This window comes from Myxocyprinus asiaticus, chromosome 20 (assembly GCF_019703515.2).
Source record: "Myxocyprinus asiaticus isolate MX2 ecotype Aquarium Trade chromosome 20, UBuf_Myxa_2, whole genome shotgun sequence".
Lineage (NCBI taxonomy): Eukaryota > Metazoa > Chordata > Actinopteri > Cypriniformes > Catostomidae > Myxocyprinus > Myxocyprinus asiaticus.
The window spans coordinates 36,028,789-36,049,304 of NC_059363.1; the positions used below are offsets into that span (position 1 = coordinate 36,028,789).

Genomic DNA, 20,516 nt, shown 5'->3' on the forward strand with positions numbered 1-20,516 from the left:
AAAAACATTGGTATCTTTGGATCAGCGTTGGAGAAGTCTCTGAAGGAAATGGCAGTCAGTAATGTGCGTCTGAGTGTATATATATATATATACACACACACACATACATACATACACTGGCAGCCAAAATTATGGAATTTTTATAGATTTATAGATTTTTTATAGAAAAATAGATTTTGCTCTTATGGAAAGAAATTGGTAATATTAATACTAATATTGGATTTTTTTTGTCCTATTGTCATATTTATATTATTGCAGTGGCAGTGAGAGAGAGCTTGTTATTTGGGTTAACACTAAAGTCATATATGCAAATTCTACTTAAGCATGGGATGAGATGTCAGCTGTATATCTTACTAAAATGATACCTAGAATGGTCTGCTCAGTTGCCATTGCTGCAAATGTTGGATACTTTAATAAACAGAAAGTTTGAAGAACAGAATTTATTTGAACTAGACATAGTTAATTGTAACATTATAAATGTCTTTACTGTATTTTTTAAATCAATTGAATGCATCCTTAGTGCATACAGTAAAATGATTAATTTATATCAAAAACAAAACACTTCATAGTGATTCCAAACTTTTTTTAAATGTAGTGTACATTTTCGGATAAAATATGAGCTGACACAAAAATGATTTTTAAATGTGTATTGTGACTGGCTGTCATTTTTACATTGTGATAAAATGTATTAAAAAAAAAAAAAATTTATGATGAGAGCAAAAGAGCCAACTAATACAATGTACTTTAATTTACTTTATTATATATTCTAATTGATGATGACATTGCTTTCAGAGTTTGCTAAACACTGTTTTAAGATTGACTTTGATAAAATACTAAAAGCACATATGATAAATATTTACAACTTGACTATTTTACTTTTTAAGCCAAAGTAATGGTTTCCAAGTACATATCCATAAGCCAAAAATGCACACGCACACACACACACACACACACACACACACACACACACACACACACACACACACACACACACACACACTCTAAACCTAACCCTCACAGAAACCTTTTTGCATTTACCATTTTCCAAAAAATAATGTAGTATGTTTAAAAAGCTATTTCCCTCATGGGGTGCGCTGGCTGGGCCCCACAAGGTAGGTGATCTCAGGTTTTACTATCTGTGGCAGGGCAGAGGACGGGGCCGGGTCATGATTCCACACACCCGGCCCCTAATTAGGCTGATTAAGCCCGAGAGGGATAAGGGCGACCAGAGACGGTAGTGCGAAGAGAGAGAGTTACGGGCAGCTGCCTGACACCTGTGTGTATTTATCTTTTGGTTCAGTTTCTCATTAAAATATTATTTATATCGTCAAGCCGGTTGTCGCCTCCTCCTTTTCATTGAACTGTGTTACACTGGTGCCGAGGACCAGGAAGGAGGAGGGATGCGCCGTAGTAGAGTCCTCGCCACTACCATCCACCCCAACGGAGCAGCTGCGGCCATCCGCCGGGGGACGGAGGATCCCGGCCACCTGAGAGTGGAGAAATGGCCGCCGACCGCAAGGGAAGGAGGGGCTCTTAACTGACTGCCTGGAGCAGTCAGGGCCGCTGCAAGGGGCAGCGAAGACCCCTACCAGCCGCTAAAACACAGTGGGGTCGGAGAACCACTGACCGCAAGCAGGGAGGGGCTCCTGGCCAACCGCCTGAAGCAGGAGGACCGCTGCCAGGGGCGGGGGAGACCCCTTCCGTCCACCGGAAATGCGGCGGGGCATTCCATCCGCCAGGGGCCAGAGGACTGCCTCCGATCCGCCCGTGGAGGCTTGGCTGTCGTCTGCTAGAGGGTGGAGGAGTGGCTGGGGACCAGGCTACGGCGTATCGGGGAACCGGCGAGTAAATTTATTTTTCTCTCTCACTCCCGCTGCCGCTCCACGTTGACTTTTCCCTCTCTATTTAAATATTCTTGTCTTTTTTTTTTTTTTTTGGTATTATCACTGTTACAGTGTATGTACCATGTTTTTTGTTTGTTTTGTTATTATTGTTGTTTCCCTCCCCTCGTCCCCTCCCTAAATCCAGGAAGACGGGGATGACCTGCCGGCAGACGGGGGGGTTGTACGTCATGTCGGGGGCTCCCCGGCGTGAGAGAAGGAGGAAGGAATGTGGCAGGGCGGAGGGCGGAAGGCGGGGCCAGGTCATGATTCCATTGACCTGTGTTACACTACCCTTGTGGTGTACCCACAATGTAGTATAAACATAGTACACACACACACACACAAACAAACACAGAACCAGACACAAAGAGCAACAAACAACATCTTTCTTAAATTAGAAAGATAATGTCAATGTTAGGGGGTACATATTTCTACAGTATTTTTCTTATTTCATTGTAAGATGCTGGTTGTTTAGTTTTCAGGATGGACAAGAAATTATCTCCAAACCCACAGAATGATGAAAATATAACAATTTCGTTTTTTTTTTTAAATTTTTTTTTTTTTTATTAACTACCCTTTTCAATCTTTTGTTCCTGAAACATAACTATAGAATTGATTACTAAAAAAAAAAAAAAAACACTATCTAACACACTCCAGCTAACACTGATGCTTAACAATAAATCACACCAGACAGGACTTGTAAACACAGATGTGCTTTTTTTTACAGTTGTAGGTGGAAAACCTTTATTTTACTGGTTTATTGTGAGACCAAGTTTACAGTATAAAGTCCTCTTCTAGACAGATAAGAACATGGGGTCCTACCTTTATAAAAAAAAAAAGTACCATGGTGGCCACTCAAAAAAAAAAAAAAAAACAAATACAGAGGAATGTTTGATAGTGCCACAGAATTCTATACCTTTTGATTAAATAAACCTACAAAAGGTTTACTTACAGTTGACTCTGCATATTAAGCTGGGAAATTTGAAAAAAAAAAAAAAAAAAAAAAAATTAAAAGAAAGAACATTAAACAAAAAATTACACATTTCAGCTTTAAGGCCCAGCTTTGAGCTTTATGGTAAAAATTTGCTGAAGACATCATTAAAAAAAACAACAAAAAAAAACACCTTGAAGTTGTAAGGCACACCATGTACTCACTGAATAATCAATCTGAAAAGGTGAATCTTAGCAAAGTGTTTTGTGACATTTACAAAGCTAATTTTGCGTGATAGTGCTTTTGAACTCTGAATGAATGAACCATGCAGAACTTACTGATAATTCTCAGGTGATCGTTAGTTGAACATTACTAGTTTTCTAAGGTGCAGGTCTGGAGACCGTAGCTAATCTTTGTTTACAGAAAAGATTTTGCTAAATTTCTTGTTCACTATCAATGCTCCATTAGTTCTGTTGTTAAGGTGAACAACAGAGCAAACAAACTGGATGAGTGGACATTTACAAAAACAACTGCAAACAGGTGAAGAGGCATTTCTAGACATGCTAATTTCAACAGACAAAATGTAATGTTCATTATTTTGAATTCTGAATTGACATTCAAAATTAGAATTTTGAATTTGTCATTTAAAATGTTATCATGCAAATGCTTTGTAATAACTATATAATACTGTCTTGATTCGCGGTGAGTGTGGATATGCTGAAAATGCATTGTTGATGGTAGCAGATAGTCATTTACACTTACAGGCTGTTATCTGACATACACTACATGGCCAAAAGTATGTGGACACTCTCTTCTATGCCCCTTAATTGCAGTTAAGACAAATCTTAATGCCATGCCATACAATGACATACTAGCAAATTGTAGAAACACATTTTGAATAAACTGGAATTCCAACGGCAAGCCAGGACTTATTGCCCAACATCATTGTCTCACCTCATTGATGCTCTATTGTCTGAATGGGAGCTAATCCCTGCAGCCACGTTCCAACATCTACTGTAGTGAAAAGCATTACCAGAAGAAGTTTAGGACGATCAAACCCCATTTATGCAGATGATCTGTAATTAAATGCTCAACAACCACATATGATTGTGGTGTTTGGGTGTCCACATATACTTTTGGCCATACAGTATAAATTTTTGTCAATCTTTTAATCATATTATTAAAAGTTTACAACACAAACAAGAACATTTTAAATATCTAACAATGGGAGGAGAAAGTGCAAATATTTAGGTTCCATGTTATCATTTTTATTGTTTTGAGGAACCTCAATTTTTATTTTATTCTTCTAAGAATCCTTTGTTGTACTCTTCCAGCAGTGTACAGTTGAATTCCCATTGTGCTTTGTGCTACTGACTCATCTTCTGGAACTTTCTGTCTTCAAACCAGACGACCTACTGGAGGAAAGATAAGCCAGTGAGAGAGTTTGACAACTTCGCTCAGCTAGCTTGCCTACAGATGCGCCAACAGCAATAGCGTGACAAAACTGCGGCATTCTTAAGATTATCTGCACTCATGCATGCACCCGTTCACATATGCAGACATACATGTGTCCTAGATCTTTTCTGGAAGTAGATTACACATGACAAATAGGAAATGTGGTAAACAGTATAATGGGCTTTGTTTACAATACTTACTAAAATCTGTGCAGTATACACTGAATACTGCATTCTGTTTTCTAAAAATATTAAGTCAAATGGTTGGGATTACTTCATGATAAACATTTCAAAAAGTTTGTTGCATGACCTCATCGTATTGCATGTTTAATGCAATGAGTGGCAACTACATGCCATCTTGGAAATAAAAGTTTTTGCCTTTGTAATTCCATTTTTTGTAAACATGTCTTAATTTTTGGCAGTCTGATCAAATAATGGGTCAAGAAAGAGATGTTAAAAAAACGTAACATGATTTAATTCGTCACTGGAAATGGAAGGTCAAGTTCAGCACATTGCATTGTGAGATACAGTATTCTAAGCAATGTTGTACATTGCAAATTTTGGCAAATGTAGTAGATCATCTGGGTATTCTATGCCTAGAGAAATTTGCACAATGTGCACAGTATACATATTACATACAAGGGATGCGCAAAACAACATATTTAAAAAAATAAAAAATAAATCACTAGTTAGTGGCTTGTGTGAACAACTAGTCAACTAATCAGTTTAAAGCACGCCCTGCATTACAAACCATTCCCAACTTGAGCATGTCGCAATTGGTCACAAGACACACGAGTGCCAATGAGCATTTGGCATTACTAATGTAAAACCTGTGTCGTAGCACTTCTCAAGACAGCAATTTTTGAATGTTGAGTGTGGAATTTGTTACGGCGGATACCAAGGGACCACAGTTATTGAAAAAAAGACTTTTGGTCTCTTAAAAGAGATTGGAAAATCAGGATACACCCAGCCTTTAATAGAGGGATGCTCCAAAAACAACATGAGACGCAACGCAACCAGGGGTGCTTTAAGGTACCTTTGGGCCCATGGGCTCGCTGTTTCACAGAGGCCCCGTCAGTCATTGAGCGGAGATATGGGGGTGTGGGGAGGTACTGCTGTGCGATGAACGTGCTACACGGATGGCTTATACAGTTGTGCACAGTCTCTATGTTTACAACAGCATCTCTCGCTGAAAGTGTTTACAAACGCTCATTCAGGGGATGTCGACGGGGGAGAATGGGGTGGCGGACACCGCAAAATGGGCCCCCCTGGGAGTTGTGGGCCCCTGGGCTTTAGCCCATGTAAGCCCATGTGTTAATGCGCCCCTGAATGCAACAGGCACAGAATGAAAGACTGAAACTGTCTGAATGTGTATGGCTGTACCGGAAGACTCAACTTTTCCAAAAGGGCAGACTATCTAACAGCTAAAGCACAGCACATTGTCTGCACCACCGTTAAGAATCAAGAAAAAACTAGTTGACTTCAATTATCGAATAGAACAGTGGTCGCAAACGTTTTGACATATTGTGCCACTTTAAATTATCCTTGTAACTGTCTGTGCCAATACTGATATGTGTAATATGTAAGGGATAATCCCCGGCTAGGTGTGCATGAAACTATTTTAAATGCACGACATGGAGGCGAAGAACTACCCGACGCGAAGCTGAAAAAGCCTGGTGAAAAGCATGGCTATGCTGGTCCACCAGCTAGACCAGCAACACACCAGCACTAACTGGGAACTGCATGCTGGTTAAGCTGGATTTTTTAGTAGGGATCGCCTTGCCGGACAGTGAAAGACGCATTTAATAGGTCCGGATTTCGTTCTCTCACCCTCCATGCAAAACAAGCTGAATTCCATAATATTAACTATGCCAATAAAAGTGATTAGGAAATGTTTTCAGCTGCTATAGCTCACTCTGCTTGCTCTATAATGTTATGTTGCTATGGTTACAAAAAGCATATTCACATCGAATGGTGATTAAAACTGACCAGAACTACAGTGCATTCAACGGTTTGAAGTACACGCATTCCAGCCAATCCAAATAGAGTATTAGAACAGACCATGTTATATACAGTGCATCCGAAATGTATTCACAGCGCTTCACTTTTTCCACATTTTGTTATGTTACAACCCTATTACAAAATGGATTAAATTCATTATTTTCCTCAAAATTCTATAAACAATATCCCATAATGACAATGTGAAAGACGTTTGTTTGAAATCTTTGCAAATGTATTAAAAATAAAAAACGGGAAAAAAAAATCACATGTACATAAGTATTCACAGCCTTTGCTCAATACTTTGTTGAAGCACCTTTGGCACCAATTACAGCCTCAAGTCTTTTTGAGTATGATGCTACAAGCATGGCACACCTATTTTTGGGCAGTTTCTCCCATTCTTCTTTGCAGGACCTCTCAAGCTCCATCAGGTTGGATGGGGAGTGTCGGTGCGCATTTTCAGATCTCTCCAGAGATGTTCAATCAGGTTCAAGTCTGGGCTCTGGCTGGGCCACTCAAGGACATTCACAGAGTTGTCCCGAAGCCACTCCTTTGTACTTAAGGCTGTGTGCTTAGGGTCGTTGTCCTGTTGGAAGATGAACCTTTGCCCAAGTCTGAGGTCCAGAGTGCTCTGGAGCAGGTTTTCATCAAGGATGTCTCTGTACATTGCTGCATTCATCTTTCCCTCGATCCTGACTAGTCTCCCAGTCCCTGCCGCTGAAAAACATCCCCACAGCATGATGCTGCCACCACCATGCTTCACTGTAGGGATGGTATTGGCCAGGTGATGAGCAGTACCTGGTTTCCTCCAGACATGATGCTTGCCATTCAGGCCAAAGAGTTCAATCTTTGTTTCTCATGGTCTGAGAGTCCTTCAGGTGCCTTTTGGCAAACTCCAGGCAGGCTGTCACATGCCTTTTACTGAGGAGTGGCTTCCGTCTGGCCACTCTACCATACAGGCCTGATTGGTGGAGTGCTGCAGAGATGGTTGTTCTTCTGGAAGGTTCTCCTCTTTCCACAGAGAAATGCTGGAGCTTTGTCAGAGTGACCATTGGGTTCTTGATCACCTCCCTGACTAAGGCCCTTCTTCCCCGATCACTCAGTTTGGCCAGGCAGCCAGCTCTAGGAAGAGTCCTGGTGGTTCCAAACTTCTTCCATTTATGGATGATGGAGGCCACTGTGCTCATTGGGACCTTCAATGCTGCAGAAATTTTTCTGTACCCTTCCCCAGATCTGTGCCTCGATACAATCCTGCCTCGGAGGTCTTCAGACAATTCCTTGGACTTCATGGCTTGGTTTGTGCTCTGACATGTTAACTGTGGGACCTTATATAGACAGGTGTGTGCCTTTCCAAATCATGTCCAATCAACTGAATTTACCACAGGTGGACTCCAATCAAGTTGTAGAAACATCTCAAGGATGATCAGTGGAAACAGGATGCACCTGAGCTCAATTTTGAGTGTCATGGCAAAGGCTGTGAATACTTATGTACATGTGATTTTCATTCATTTTTTATTTTTAATAAATTTGCAAAGATTTCAAACAAACTTCTTTCACATTGTCATTATGGGGTATTGTTTGTAGAATTTTGAGGAAAATAATGAATTTAATCCATTTTGGAATAAGGCTGTAATATAAAATGTGGAAAAAGTGAAGCGCTGTGAATACTTTCCGGAGTGTATATATATATATATATATATATATATACACACACACATACATACACACACACTATATGGCCAAATGTTTGTGGACACCATATGTGCTTGACGAACATTTGATTTCAAAACCTTAGGCATCAATTTCCCCCTTTGCTGTAATAACAGCTTCCACTCTTTTGGGAAGGCTATACTGTATGTAGTAACATGGCTGCAGGGATGTGCTCTCATTCAGACACAAGGCTATCAGTGAGGTTAGGAACTGATGTTGGTCGATGGGGCCTGACTTACAGTTGCTGTTCCAGTTCACCCCAAAAGTGATCAGTGGGGTTCAGGTCTGGGCTTTGTGCAGGCCAGTCAATTTCATCCACGCCAAACACAGTAAACTATTTCTTTATGGACCTCACTTTGTTCACAGGGGCATTGTCATGCTGGAACAGAAAAGGGCTATCCCCAAACAGTTGCCACAAATTTGGAAGCACACAAAGCTCAAGCCATTACATAAAGAAACATTAAGATTTTTCTTTACTGGTTTTAATGGAGTAACCAAATTCGTTAATTAGAAGGGGGTGTCGACAAACTTTTGGCCATTAGTATAGTATAGTATAGTATAACATACATACATACACACACACACACACACACACACACACACACACAATGATGAGCCAAAACATTATGACCACTCACAGGTGACATGAATAACATTGATCATCTCCTAACAAGGGCACCTGTCAAGGTCTGGGTAGATTAGATGGTAAGCAAATAATCAGTTTTTGTAGTCAATGTGTTGGCTGCAGGAGAAATGGGCTGCAGTGAAACTGGCTTGTCTGCAAAACTGGGAAATTTAAATGTTACACAAAGAGAGAGACACAAGTAAATTGGCTACCCAATAACATGTCAAAGGACTTAAAGGAACATTCTAGGTTCAATACAAGTTAAGCTAAATCAAAAGCATTTGTGGCATAATGTTGATTACCAGTGTTGGGTAAGTTACTATCAAAAAGTAATCCACTACTGATTACTTATCTAAAATTGTAATCATATTACTTTACTGATTACTTCATGGGAAAAGTAATCATAATACTAATTACTTTACTTTGAACTTACTTTCTAAAACCAATCAAACCTGCAAAAAATAGCTCTTTTAGTTCTTTAATATTGACTGAAAACAATGTCATGTTGCTGTAATTTTGTTAAAGACAGCACCTTGGCTAAAGAGATCCAATGCATTTCTAAAAATGCAACTTAACTTTCTTATTTCAAATACGCTGTAATCTTCAGGTAATGTAGTTACATTAAAAACTAAATTTTTTTAATGTAATTGTGGTAATTACAAGGGTATTATGCTATAAATGTGGTTTTATGAGGACATTTCTAGTGACCCCATAATTCAAATCGCTTAAAAAAACCCATACTAAACAATGTTTGTTTTTTTGAAAATGTAAAAATGCAGAATGTTTTTTGTGAGGGTTAGGTTTTGTGGTAGGTTAGTGGATAGAATCTATAGTTCATACAGTATAAAAATCATTACGTCTATGGAGAGTCCTCATAAGGATAGCCGCACCAACACGTGTGTGTGTGTGTGTGTGTGTGTGTCCACTATCTACATCCTTCGTACTGTATGTGTACAGTATGCTTGTTTACCTGTTTTTGTGTTGGTGTGAAAGACACATTTGAAAACATTTCTGAAAACACATTTGCAAACAGCTTTGATAGTAAAACCATTGTGTATTTGAATGCTTGTTGTTTCTTTTCAGTGTGCATATACAGGTTTGCTTGTGTGTTGCATCATGCATGTGTATGTGTGCATGTACGGTATGTCTGTTTGTGTGTACATGTGCAGCATATGTGTGTGTTTACACAACTTTACAGCGAGTTGACTTTCTACCTCCCTACTTGTGCTCGGACGAACTGAGTATCCTTTAGCACTTGCACTCCTGTATCGCTATTGCATTGTGTTTGTGTTTTATTGTGTACAGTACATAAAGAACATAAAAGAGCCATTAGCTTCCGCAAATGTTTCCACCTTGTGAGCGATATATCCCTCTGTCAGATGGGAACGAGCACTGTTTTCCATATATGCCAGAAGCCGATCCCCTCTCCTCCTGCGGCAGCTGCAGAGGGACACGTGAGGGAGGTGCGTGAGGATACAGTGGAGCGCTGAGATTTGAGTAGGAGGCCCAGCCTTGCGTGCCTCTCTCCTGACACAGAGCTTGCTGAGATTGATTGTGAGCGCATAAAAACTTGAAACACTTCGCTTTCGTTTTCTATTTGAATAAACAACTACACTCCGCTGCATCCATAGTAATGCCGCTTACTCATCTGCCATTGCCTCGATATGTGTCCTCTATGCCATGGTGGTTTGTTAGAGTGCATGCTCATTAGATTACAAATCAACACACATAAAAGTACTAACATAGGTACGCAATACATTTTAAAATGCATTCTACTTAATATTATTGTCTTAGCAATAAATGTGTAATCCATTAGCGTAATTTTATTCATGTCTGTAACTGCAATCAGATTACTTAATTTTAAAAGTAAACATGTTACAGTACTGCGTTACCACGAAATGTAATTAGATTACAGTATCATGTTTCTTTGTAGCACATTACACCCAACACTTTTGATTACCACAAAAATTAACTCTGACGCGTCCCTTCTTTTCTTTAAAAAACAAATATTGGGGTTGCAGTGAGGCACTTACAATGGAAGTGAATGTGGCCAATTTTTGGATGGTTTAAAGGCAGAAATGTGAAGCTGGTAAATTTATAAAAGCTCTTACATTAATTATTTTGTTAAAACCCATGTATTACTTGAGCTGTAAAGTTGTTTAAATCGTTGTTTTTACAGTCAGTTTAGCGTTTTAGGGTTTGTTGACATTACAACGTCATGGCAATGAAGTTGTAAAATTGGCTATAACTTTACACAGAAAAAGGTTAGTAATTGGTTTTATCACACTAAAATCATGTTTGCATGCATATTTTTTATGTATTGTGGCTATACTTTTGAAAAAGTGAGTATTTTAATGATAAAAATTGGCCCCCATTCACTTCCATTGTAAGTGCCTTGCTGGAACCCAGATTTTTGCTTTTTTTTTTTTTAAAGAAAAGGTGGGGCAAGTCACAATTAATTTAGTGGTAATCATCATGTCACAAATGCTGTCGATTGAGCTTAACTTGTCTTGAACCTAGAATATTCCTTTAGCATGACACATAAGAGCAAGCCGATTGGCTAACAGATAACATTCTCAAAGAACCTGTCGATTTGCTCAACCTGGCAAAAGTGTTTACTCCTCAAAAGTGAAGTGCTGCCTGAATTAATCTGTGCAACCGGCTTGTAATGCAAAAATGGCTTGCTCGCGCTGTGCTTGTCTATTGACTATACCGTAGTCTAGTCACATTTTAATAGTGTTTAGCTTTCCACTCAGTTCATAAAAAACATGCTACGTGATATATTGCATTACATCAAGAGGTTGGTTGGCATGGAGGTGTGAGGGGCTTTATTAAAATATAATAGGTTGCCGACCCCTGGTTTTTGGACTAGTCAACGATCATGACCCATCCCTACTATCCAATGCAGCCATAGTAAAAGTAGTATGGTAGTATGCAAATTTGAATGTAGCCTTGGCCTTTACAATGTGGATGTGTGGGATACAGGAGGGCTTTAAGCAAAACTTGTCCAGATGCATAAAACACAATGCACACTGAAGATGATATGTTCGATGTCAGCTCCCATGATGTTGTGTGTGTGTGTGTGTGTGTGTGTGTGTGTGTGTGTGTATGTGTGTGTGTGTGAGAGAGAGAGAGAGAGAGCATGTTAATGTAGATGGGAGGTTAAGAGACTATGTTTGTTCTCTCTTTCAGAAATCATGTGGGAAACAGATCCTTTCCTTGTGGGTTATGTGTAATTCTTCCTCCACTGCTACCTCCTTGTCTTCATCCTATCATTTCTCTAATTCTCTGCCTGATCCATTTTGCCTTTGAGGCTGGGGCGCTTGACGTTAGACCACAAATCATTGGCGTTTTATGTAAATTGCTGCTTTGAAGGATCAAAAAGTCATTATCAACATAAAAACATATTGCACAAAAGAAATAGTATACACTGTCATTCACGCCATGTACAGTACGTTGTGACAGACTGATGTGGCATGTAATTGGATCATGATGGCATGGGACGTTCGGTGTCCACAGGTTGGGTCATAAGATTAATTTGGGGCATCAATCAGAGAGAAGCTGAGAGACCGGGGAGATGGGTAAAGCAGACAGATTGCTTGCAGATGGCTGTGGTGGAAGGGAGTACAAGAGTTCCAGTGAAGAAACTCCTCCTATATTCATGGAGGAAGGGCCTGACAGGCAGAGGGGTTCAGATGTGTGTCTGTGGTGTACGGGGGGTCAACAGCAGGCATTTGGGGGTGGGGACGCAGGTGGGCGTTCAATAAAAAGGACAGTTCTGTTTCAACAGCCATGCCGAATTTCCTACTTAAACTGAGTTCAAACCAGTGTTGGAGAGTAACTAATTAATATTGCAAAGCTATTAACTTAAAAGAACAGTTCACCCAAGATGATATATATATATATATATATATATATATATATATATATATATATATATATATTTTTTTTTTTTTACTGAAAAGTCATCATTTACTGTTGTTCTTTTTTCTGTGGAAAACAAAGGGAGTTATTTATAGCAGAATGTGTAAGCTGCTCTTTTTTATTTACTGAAATAAAATAAATGTTAAGGTAGATTTTCAAAGAAAGTATAAAATAACTTTCAGTCTGTTCAATTTCAGTCATATATGTTTATATATATTGTTATGTAATTATTTTATTATAAAAATGACAGACCCAAGTCCCCATCCACTTTCATTGTATGGAAGAGAGCAGCTTGCACATTTTGCGAAACTTTTCCTTTGGTGTTCCACTGAAGAAAGTCATGCATGTTTAGAATGACATGTGAGTGAGTGGATGTTAATGAACTCTCATTCAGCGAGTGGATGTTTTTTTTTTTTTAGCAGTTTGCAGTGTACCTAACAACTTTATCAAAAAGATAGCTTGGCAAGCTGCAATTTCAAAGTTGCTTCCCCACACTGGTTGAAATATTGAGCATTATAATTTATTGGCAGTTATTGCTATCAAACTTATTTAGTCATATATCCTTGCTGTCATAACTAACTGCTTTGCGGAGAAGATATTGAGGCAAATTTGAGAGTTTGTCTTGTTTGTTCACTAGTGTGGGGAATTCTCTGAGCTCTCAGTATCTGTACACTCATTCTCCTCAAAAGCCCAATTCCCTTCGGTAATTAACAGGCACCAAAAAAACGGTCAATTTTGGCCTTGACTTTTTCAGAGGGGTAAAGTGATGAAATGAATGTGCCATTAAGGACACAAAGCCTCTCCCTGCTCACCCCGTCCCCCTGATCTGATAAAGGCTGGGGAAACCAGATCCAGTGTGTCTGAGAGTTGCCTTACCTGACTGTAGATCTCTGTTAGGCTGCACATTAGAGACCTTGAATGCTAGGCTGGTGCCCTGAGGCAGAAGAGGTGTGCAATGAGGTATTGCTGACACTGAATCGAGAATGAAAGGGATAGTTAATCAAAACAAATTAATTCTCTCATCATTTGTTCGCCCTCGTATTGTTCCAAACCCATATGATTTTCTTTCTTCCATGGAACACAATTAGACAAAATGCTTTTTTCAGTCACCATTCACTTTTTGCATCCTTTTCCATACTGTACAATAAAACTGCATGGTGACCTAGTTTAACCTTCTGCCTAACATCTCCTTTTGTGTTCCATGGAAGACAGAATGTCATCTGGGCTTGGAACATCATAAGGGTGAGTAAATGATAACCAGATTTGAATTTTTGGGTGAACTATGTCTTTAGGGATTTTGCATGGTTTTTATAGAATTTAGTGGGATGCTACTATTATTTGGCATAAATTGTGCATAAACAACAGGAGCTTTGGTTATGTTGTAACTTTTTTGTGTAATGTTCAATGCAAAGTAAATGCATAAATAAATGAATGAAGATAAATACATGATGATAAATGAATGATAAATTAATCAATTAAGAAAACTGCGTTCAACCAGTTGTCTGCTTTTCTTTCACAGAACAACCTACTTGACAGACATCAGTCCGGCTTCAAAAAAGGACACTCAATGGAGACTGCCCTCTTGTCAGTAGCTGAAACCCTGCCACTGGCAAAAGCTAACTCCAAATAATATGTTCTCGTCCTCCTTGACCTGTCTGCTGCTTCTGGCACAGTGAACCACCTGATCCTCCTGTCCAACTTCTCCGACCTGGGCATCAGACACACTGCACTTGGCTGGTTTTTGTCATACCTCACAGGCAGATTATTAAAGGTCTCTTGAATAGGAGAGCAGTCCAAGTCAAATCAGCTAACCCCTGGTGTTCCTCAGGGATCAATGCTTGGATCCCTCCCCTTTTTTGATCTACACAACATGCAAGTTTACAACATCAGGAAAATCAGACCATTCCTGTCCAAAAAAGTTCCACAGCTCCTCGTCCAAGCTCTTGTCATTTAAAGACTGGACTACTGCAATACTCTGATGGCCGACCTCCCAGCCAGTGCGATTAAGCCACTGCTGATGGTCCAGAACGCAGTGGCATGTCTGGTCTTCAGTCAACCAAAGAGGGCTTACGTCACCCCCCTATTGATTTTAAACCACTGGCTTTCTGTAGCTGCCTGCATCAAGTTCAAATCTTTGACTTTGGCCTTCAGTACAGTCAATAGAAAAGCACCCTCTTACTTGCTCCTCCAGGTGTATGTACCCACTTGCTCTCTGTCAATGGTCCCATTGCAATGAGGCAAAATGGAAAAAAATCAATTTCACAATCATTCACTTTATCTGTTCCTCTGTGGTGGAATGAGCTTCCAACCTTCACTCGATCTGTGGAAACATCTCGACATTCAAGAAACTGCTGAAAACACATCTCTACTATGAGCACATAACCAGTCCACAAGCATAATGGCACTTACCATACAGCAAAATAAATAAATAAATAAATAATAAAAATCTTCTGCACTAGCTTCTAAACTACTCTGGCTATTCTTGGTATTTGGCATTAGTAGATATAGTTGACTTTTGTATGGCAAAATATTTATGTTCCTCATGTGCAAGACGCTTTGGATAAAAGTGTCTGTTCAGTGAGTAAATGTAAATGTATGCATATTAAGTACATTTCCAGTCAAAAGTTTAGACACTCTACGTATTCTTTATTGTACTATTTTCAACATTTTAGATTAATAGCACCATCATCAAAGCTACTGAACAACACAAATGGACACTTTTTCAAATACTGTATGTATGCTATGCTAGTTCCCAGGTATGCTAGGCTCTTGTTGTCAGATTTTTCTTCACTATCTGGTCCAACTCATTCATTTTAATGAATAAATAAACAAACAAATAAATATATAGTTTCTAGAGAAATTCTTGAGCTCAGCTGTAATTCTTCTAGCTCAACTGGTTGAGCATGGCTTTGGATGAAAAGCATCTGCCAAATGCATAAATGTAAATGTGAATTGATAAGCAGGCACAATTTATTTGTCTACACAATCAATATCAAGAAATGCATAAGCATTTAGATCAAAATATTTTAAATCATGAGAAACATCGTCAAGTTTGTCCAAACTTTCGACTAGTACTGTATACAGTATATTGCAGCATGCATGCCACTACAGATGCACCTAACTAGGTTAAATGTCCCAAAAGTGTCAGACACAGTAAAACACAGGAAATGTTATGCAATATAATCTGAACATACAATAAATTCAAGATTTGAGACTTTAATATAAAAGCCTATAGAAAAGAGAGGGCTCCAAAGCAGTGCCAATTTTTTCAAGCAAGTCAACACGGCAAGTAGCTTGCTTCCATTTTCACATACTCCATAGAAAACATCACCATGATGTCATCCATTATTATCGGAAATTACGAAGATGCAACAAATCAGTGTGTCTGCAACATTTTCTCAGCCAGATGCTTAAAGAGTCCTTTTTATGAGACTAATGGGACGCACTCACAAAGCCTCTTTTTTTTACACAAGAAATAAGAGTCGCAGACGAGACAAGTCTCATGCCTGCACTCAATGTTAAAGCAAACAAACTGACAAAAACGCTTTTCAGCTTACTAAAACTTCTTCTGTCTGACATCTATTTTATAATTGAATTAAACTCTTTGCCCATCCTAGGGCAACTGCCCATTTTTACCACTGAATGCTCAAAAGCAGTTTAGTGGCATGTAGACTATCCTGCTAAAACACTTTGTAGGGCTTTACTGGTTGTTTAGATCATTGTTACTATCAGAAATAATTAATAATTATTTCTTTAGTTATTAATTAATATTTAAATTAATTAATTGAATCTAACTAATTAAAACCTCGCATGGGGCTCAAGTAAATGTGGTGCGCTACGTTTAGGAGCGGGTTTGGTTATTAGCAATAATTAATAATTATCAAAGATAAATATTAATTATTAAAATCAATAGAACATTGATGAGAATCAATGTTAGCTTTTTTTAATCCTTTAAATCAACAATTATCAAAGATAATCATTAATTGTTAACATCGATGAAACATTAATTAAAATTAACATTGATCATTCAAATTCAACAATCATCAAAGATAATTATCAATTATCAAAAATCAATAGAATATTAATAAGGATTAACATTGACGGGGCACCACCCTGGAATCAGGGATTAATAACCAAATAGTATAGCAGTCTCAATATTAGATTGTTTTCTTAGGAAAATCGACATCCGAAGAATATTGATTTTCGGGAAAAAAAAACAATGAATGAAGGCTTGAATCCGAGCACTGACATCCCGTCAGCATGACACAGGTGTATGCAAAACAAACCAAAACACTTCTCTTTGTAATATAAACAAAGTTTATTTATGCAGTAATATCAATTAATAATTAATACAATGCAGTCAATAAACTTCAGACATACAACTACAAACTAAACAGTGATATGATTAGATATGGAAATCAAAATAGTCCTATAACACATGAGGGTGTGTGTGTGAGAGAGTGTGTGTGTGTGTGTGTGTAAGGAGGGACGCGCACAAAATGGCGGACGTGACTCTCGTGGAGAGTATGTCACGCGAGACTTCCGGCCAGGGAATATGACCGCGAATGTGGGCGGAGAGAAACCGGTCAATGGTAGCTTAGGGACAAAGCTGATCTTTATCACGAAGCTATCTACTAGCCAAAAATGTGTGCCAGAATGTTTGTAAGGGGTCGCGCGAGTGTGTGTGGTTAGTACGAGAGAGAGAGAGAGAGAAAATTAAATGACAGCCCCAAAACCGATTTCGCGATCGTGGGAGAGAAAGCAGCTGTTAGTTTATCACTCAGAGATGCGGTGGACGGTTCGTAAACAGTCCCACGTTCTTTGATTCTTTAATGGATAAACTCAGTTTGCCGGTCTCACCAGCGATGGCGAAAATGCACAACAGTCCAATTTGGTTGGACCACAATACAGCAAATCAAATTTGTGATAATTAATACCCTGAGTATTAATAATGAGCGGACATGGTGGTCCGTAAATTGTACAAGCATAAAACCTTGAAACACAAGAATAACACACTATAATATTCTATCTCTGCCCAGACGTAAACCTCTTACTTGAATCGCATGAAGACACAGGTAGAATGTGTGTTCATCCATCCTTTAACTCAGACTCGGTTGCTCGAGGCTCGGGTGATGACGGGAGGCCATTTCCTCGCTCTGTCGGCAGGCGGTACGGCTGCTGATTCTCGGCAGGCTAGCGGAGAAATCAAAAATGTCGACTTGATTGAAGATGGAAGAGAAATCTTTAATCTCTTCACTTCTGCAGGCAAACGGATGAAGATGCGGATTGCTCGGCGGTCTCCTTCGGATCCATTAGAGTGTTCGGTTGAACACAGAGTAATCTCAACTCATCCAGCGAGATGGAGATTGTATGGCCACAGTTTCAAGTCGGACGTTACTTCCTTGTGCCACAAAGCTGCACCTGAGAGCAGCGATGAGCTGCATCTACACACGGCAAGCAAAGTTGCTGGAGGCAAATCCCGGAAGCATTTCAGAGGTATTTCTACTCCTGATGATGTCATGGTTGAGGTGCGTTCTGTTGTGTGCCTCATCCAATAGGAGTTGAGAGTTCGATCCTTTAGTGAGCAAGGCTTCATGGGATTTGTAGTCTGTTTTGGACTCCCTTTGTTTGATTTTGGCGCAATTTTTATCAGTGAGAATTACGACTTGGTATGTGGGGGCTGAGTTAGGTTTTACGACTGTGTTAGGCCTGCCTTTGTCTTCTATCTGAATACATGAGGCCCAACAACTTGAATCATGCATGATGAGAGGAAGTACCAAAATAAGTGTTACAATGCACTGGTAGAATCTGGAGAAATGTGCACAGCAGGTGTGTTCTAAACAGTGCCATTACTCCTTAAATAATTAGCCTTGAAGGATTGCTAACCCCGTTTTAAGAGTCTGCTTAATTTTCCAACAAAGACTTTAAAGCAAAGCCATGCATTAGAAGCTAATTATTAGTGCATTTAGTTCAGAGTTATTTATATACAATGAAAACAATGCTGATGGTTGGATGGAGGTTTTCACCCGAGTTTTTGCATTTGGGATTGACCATTGTTAGTTACTTAACTGAATGCAAGAATAGTTTCTGCAGCATATCTTAGTGTAGTACAACAATAACAAAAGAACAAAAGTACTGAACAAAAGTAGTCAAGAGACAAATTTTATGATTCGTAGAGGTAGTACCTTTGTTGAGTCAACATTTTACAGCTGCCGACTTAAGGTTCGCTCTGTTCCTAGCCATTTTCAATTTACATGTTTGTGTTTAAGACTGTGTCTACAATGGAAGCTGCACATTATTATCTCTGAATGTTCACTAAAAACAAATCAGCTGTAAGTTTGATGCAAGACATCAGCAACAATAAAACTGGCGAATAACTATCCCAGACAGCACAAGTACATCACCCAGACGAGTGTTTGATGTGTACGTTTACATTTGGAAGATGTATTTTTGTATAATGATTGCTTATCTGCAAGATGTCACTGTAGTAATACATTTATTGTGAAAGGGGCAATTTTTTGGGTACTGTAGGCATCTTGGAAGTGATTGTGGAGTGGTGATCATATTATAACCATGCAAAGTACAACGTTGCGAAAGGTTTGTGAAACGTTCTATGACTCCCAAAGATGCAGTGGTGTAAATTGTACTGTTAGCAGATTAATGGCAAATGTGTAAACATAATAAAAAGCTCATGGAAAAGCAGGTCCTGACATTGTAGTGCAAAATGATTTTGAATCCCTCCACCCTGCTAAGAGATCACCCAAAGCTTAGGTATCTTAGTTTGAAACGAAGTAAGGAAACTGAGTATTGCAAGGAAAATAAATATCAATTAATTAATTATTGTAACTAAACAGACGATAATGTCCTCTAACTGGCCCATTAATTGATGGATTACATGAATTTATGCAAATATGGAATATGGATCTAATGTAATGCTATAAATCACTGTATTCTCAAATTCAGCAGTCGAGCAGCATATATGATACCATTTATCAAACATTCATTGTCAAACACAGCCACAGCCAGACCAAGAAAATTGTCCATTGGCTCTCATCTCATCTTGGATATTTTGGCAGTGTACAGTCCTAAATCCTGACTACATTAGACTCATCTGTTTCAATTCCTGCACACTTAAGTGACAAGACATAAAACTGTCTTTTAGGCGAAGCTTTGTTCAATCCATCAACCCTAGAGTGTGTATGTGGGAAGGGGTGTCGAAAAGCAAACTTGTTGGCTGTGGGCAGGAGAAGCCCCCTCAGCTCTCCAAACGAACCAGCTGTTTATCTTGGCAGTGCTAATCACAGTCCACTGGGCCTGACATTCTACTCGCTCTCGGCCACTGTTTATAGGTTGAAGTTGGCAGCGCCAGGGTAAACACATGAGCTCAGCCCTGTTTGGGCCCTCAGTGTGTCTCTGCTAGGCTACTGAATCCCACAAGCCAGGGTAAACAACAGCTACACAACTAATAGCAAGGGATTCCCACTGGTAGGAGAGCGAGCTGGTGAGAAACAAAGGACAATGCTAGAGGGCTAGCGAGTCTGTCATCAAATACTAAACACATAACTACGAGCATTATAAAACATTATGGCTGGGAAAAAAGACTAAAGTCAGACCATGAGCTGAGATGAGGAAAGTAAGGGAGAGACTTGTCATCATGTTATGAGACAGAGTGTCTCTGCTTTCTACTATGTGTCTATGTCTCCGAGACGGTAACAAAAAAAGAAACCACAAGTGACAAGTGACAAGTCGCAGTCTCAATGCTATTTCGGTTGCCATCATTTCAAATAAACATTCATTCTTCCAAATAAGTGCATTTTTCTGTGGCTTTAAAAGAAAATATCACTGAAGACTACCACTAATCAAATGTGAGGTAAATGGCACTGCTGAAAAAAACAAAAACACAAAACAAAAAAAGAAAAACAGCTAACACCAGCCTATGCTGGTTAGCTGGGCCGAGCTAGTTTCCCCAGCCTGGTCAGGCTGGTCAATTG

At 39.2% G+C, this 20,516-nt stretch overlaps 1 protein-coding gene across 8 annotated transcripts in view; it reads right to left on the minus strand.

The window, feature by feature from the left end:
- Positions 1-2,485: 2,485 nt before the first annotated feature.
- Positions 2,486-20,516, minus strand: part of LOC127411226 (SPARC-related modular calcium-binding protein 1-like) — a 147,404-nt gene continuing 129,373 nt past the window's right edge. For 2 of the 8 annotated variants that reach the window (XM_051646634.1, XM_051646633.1), the window contains 2 exons: positions 13,402-13,497; positions 2,486-4,229 (listed from right to left, as the gene is read on the minus strand). In XM_051646634.1, the coding sequence (XP_051502594.1) occupies positions 4,213-4,229; positions 13,402-13,497 (113 nt within the window). In that variant the 3' untranslated portion in view covers positions 2,486-4,212. The remainder of the gene's footprint in view (positions 4,230-13,401; positions 13,498-20,516) is intronic. The other 6 variants (XM_051646641.1, XM_051646635.1, XM_051646636.1 and 3 more) reach the window with 4 other exon arrangements.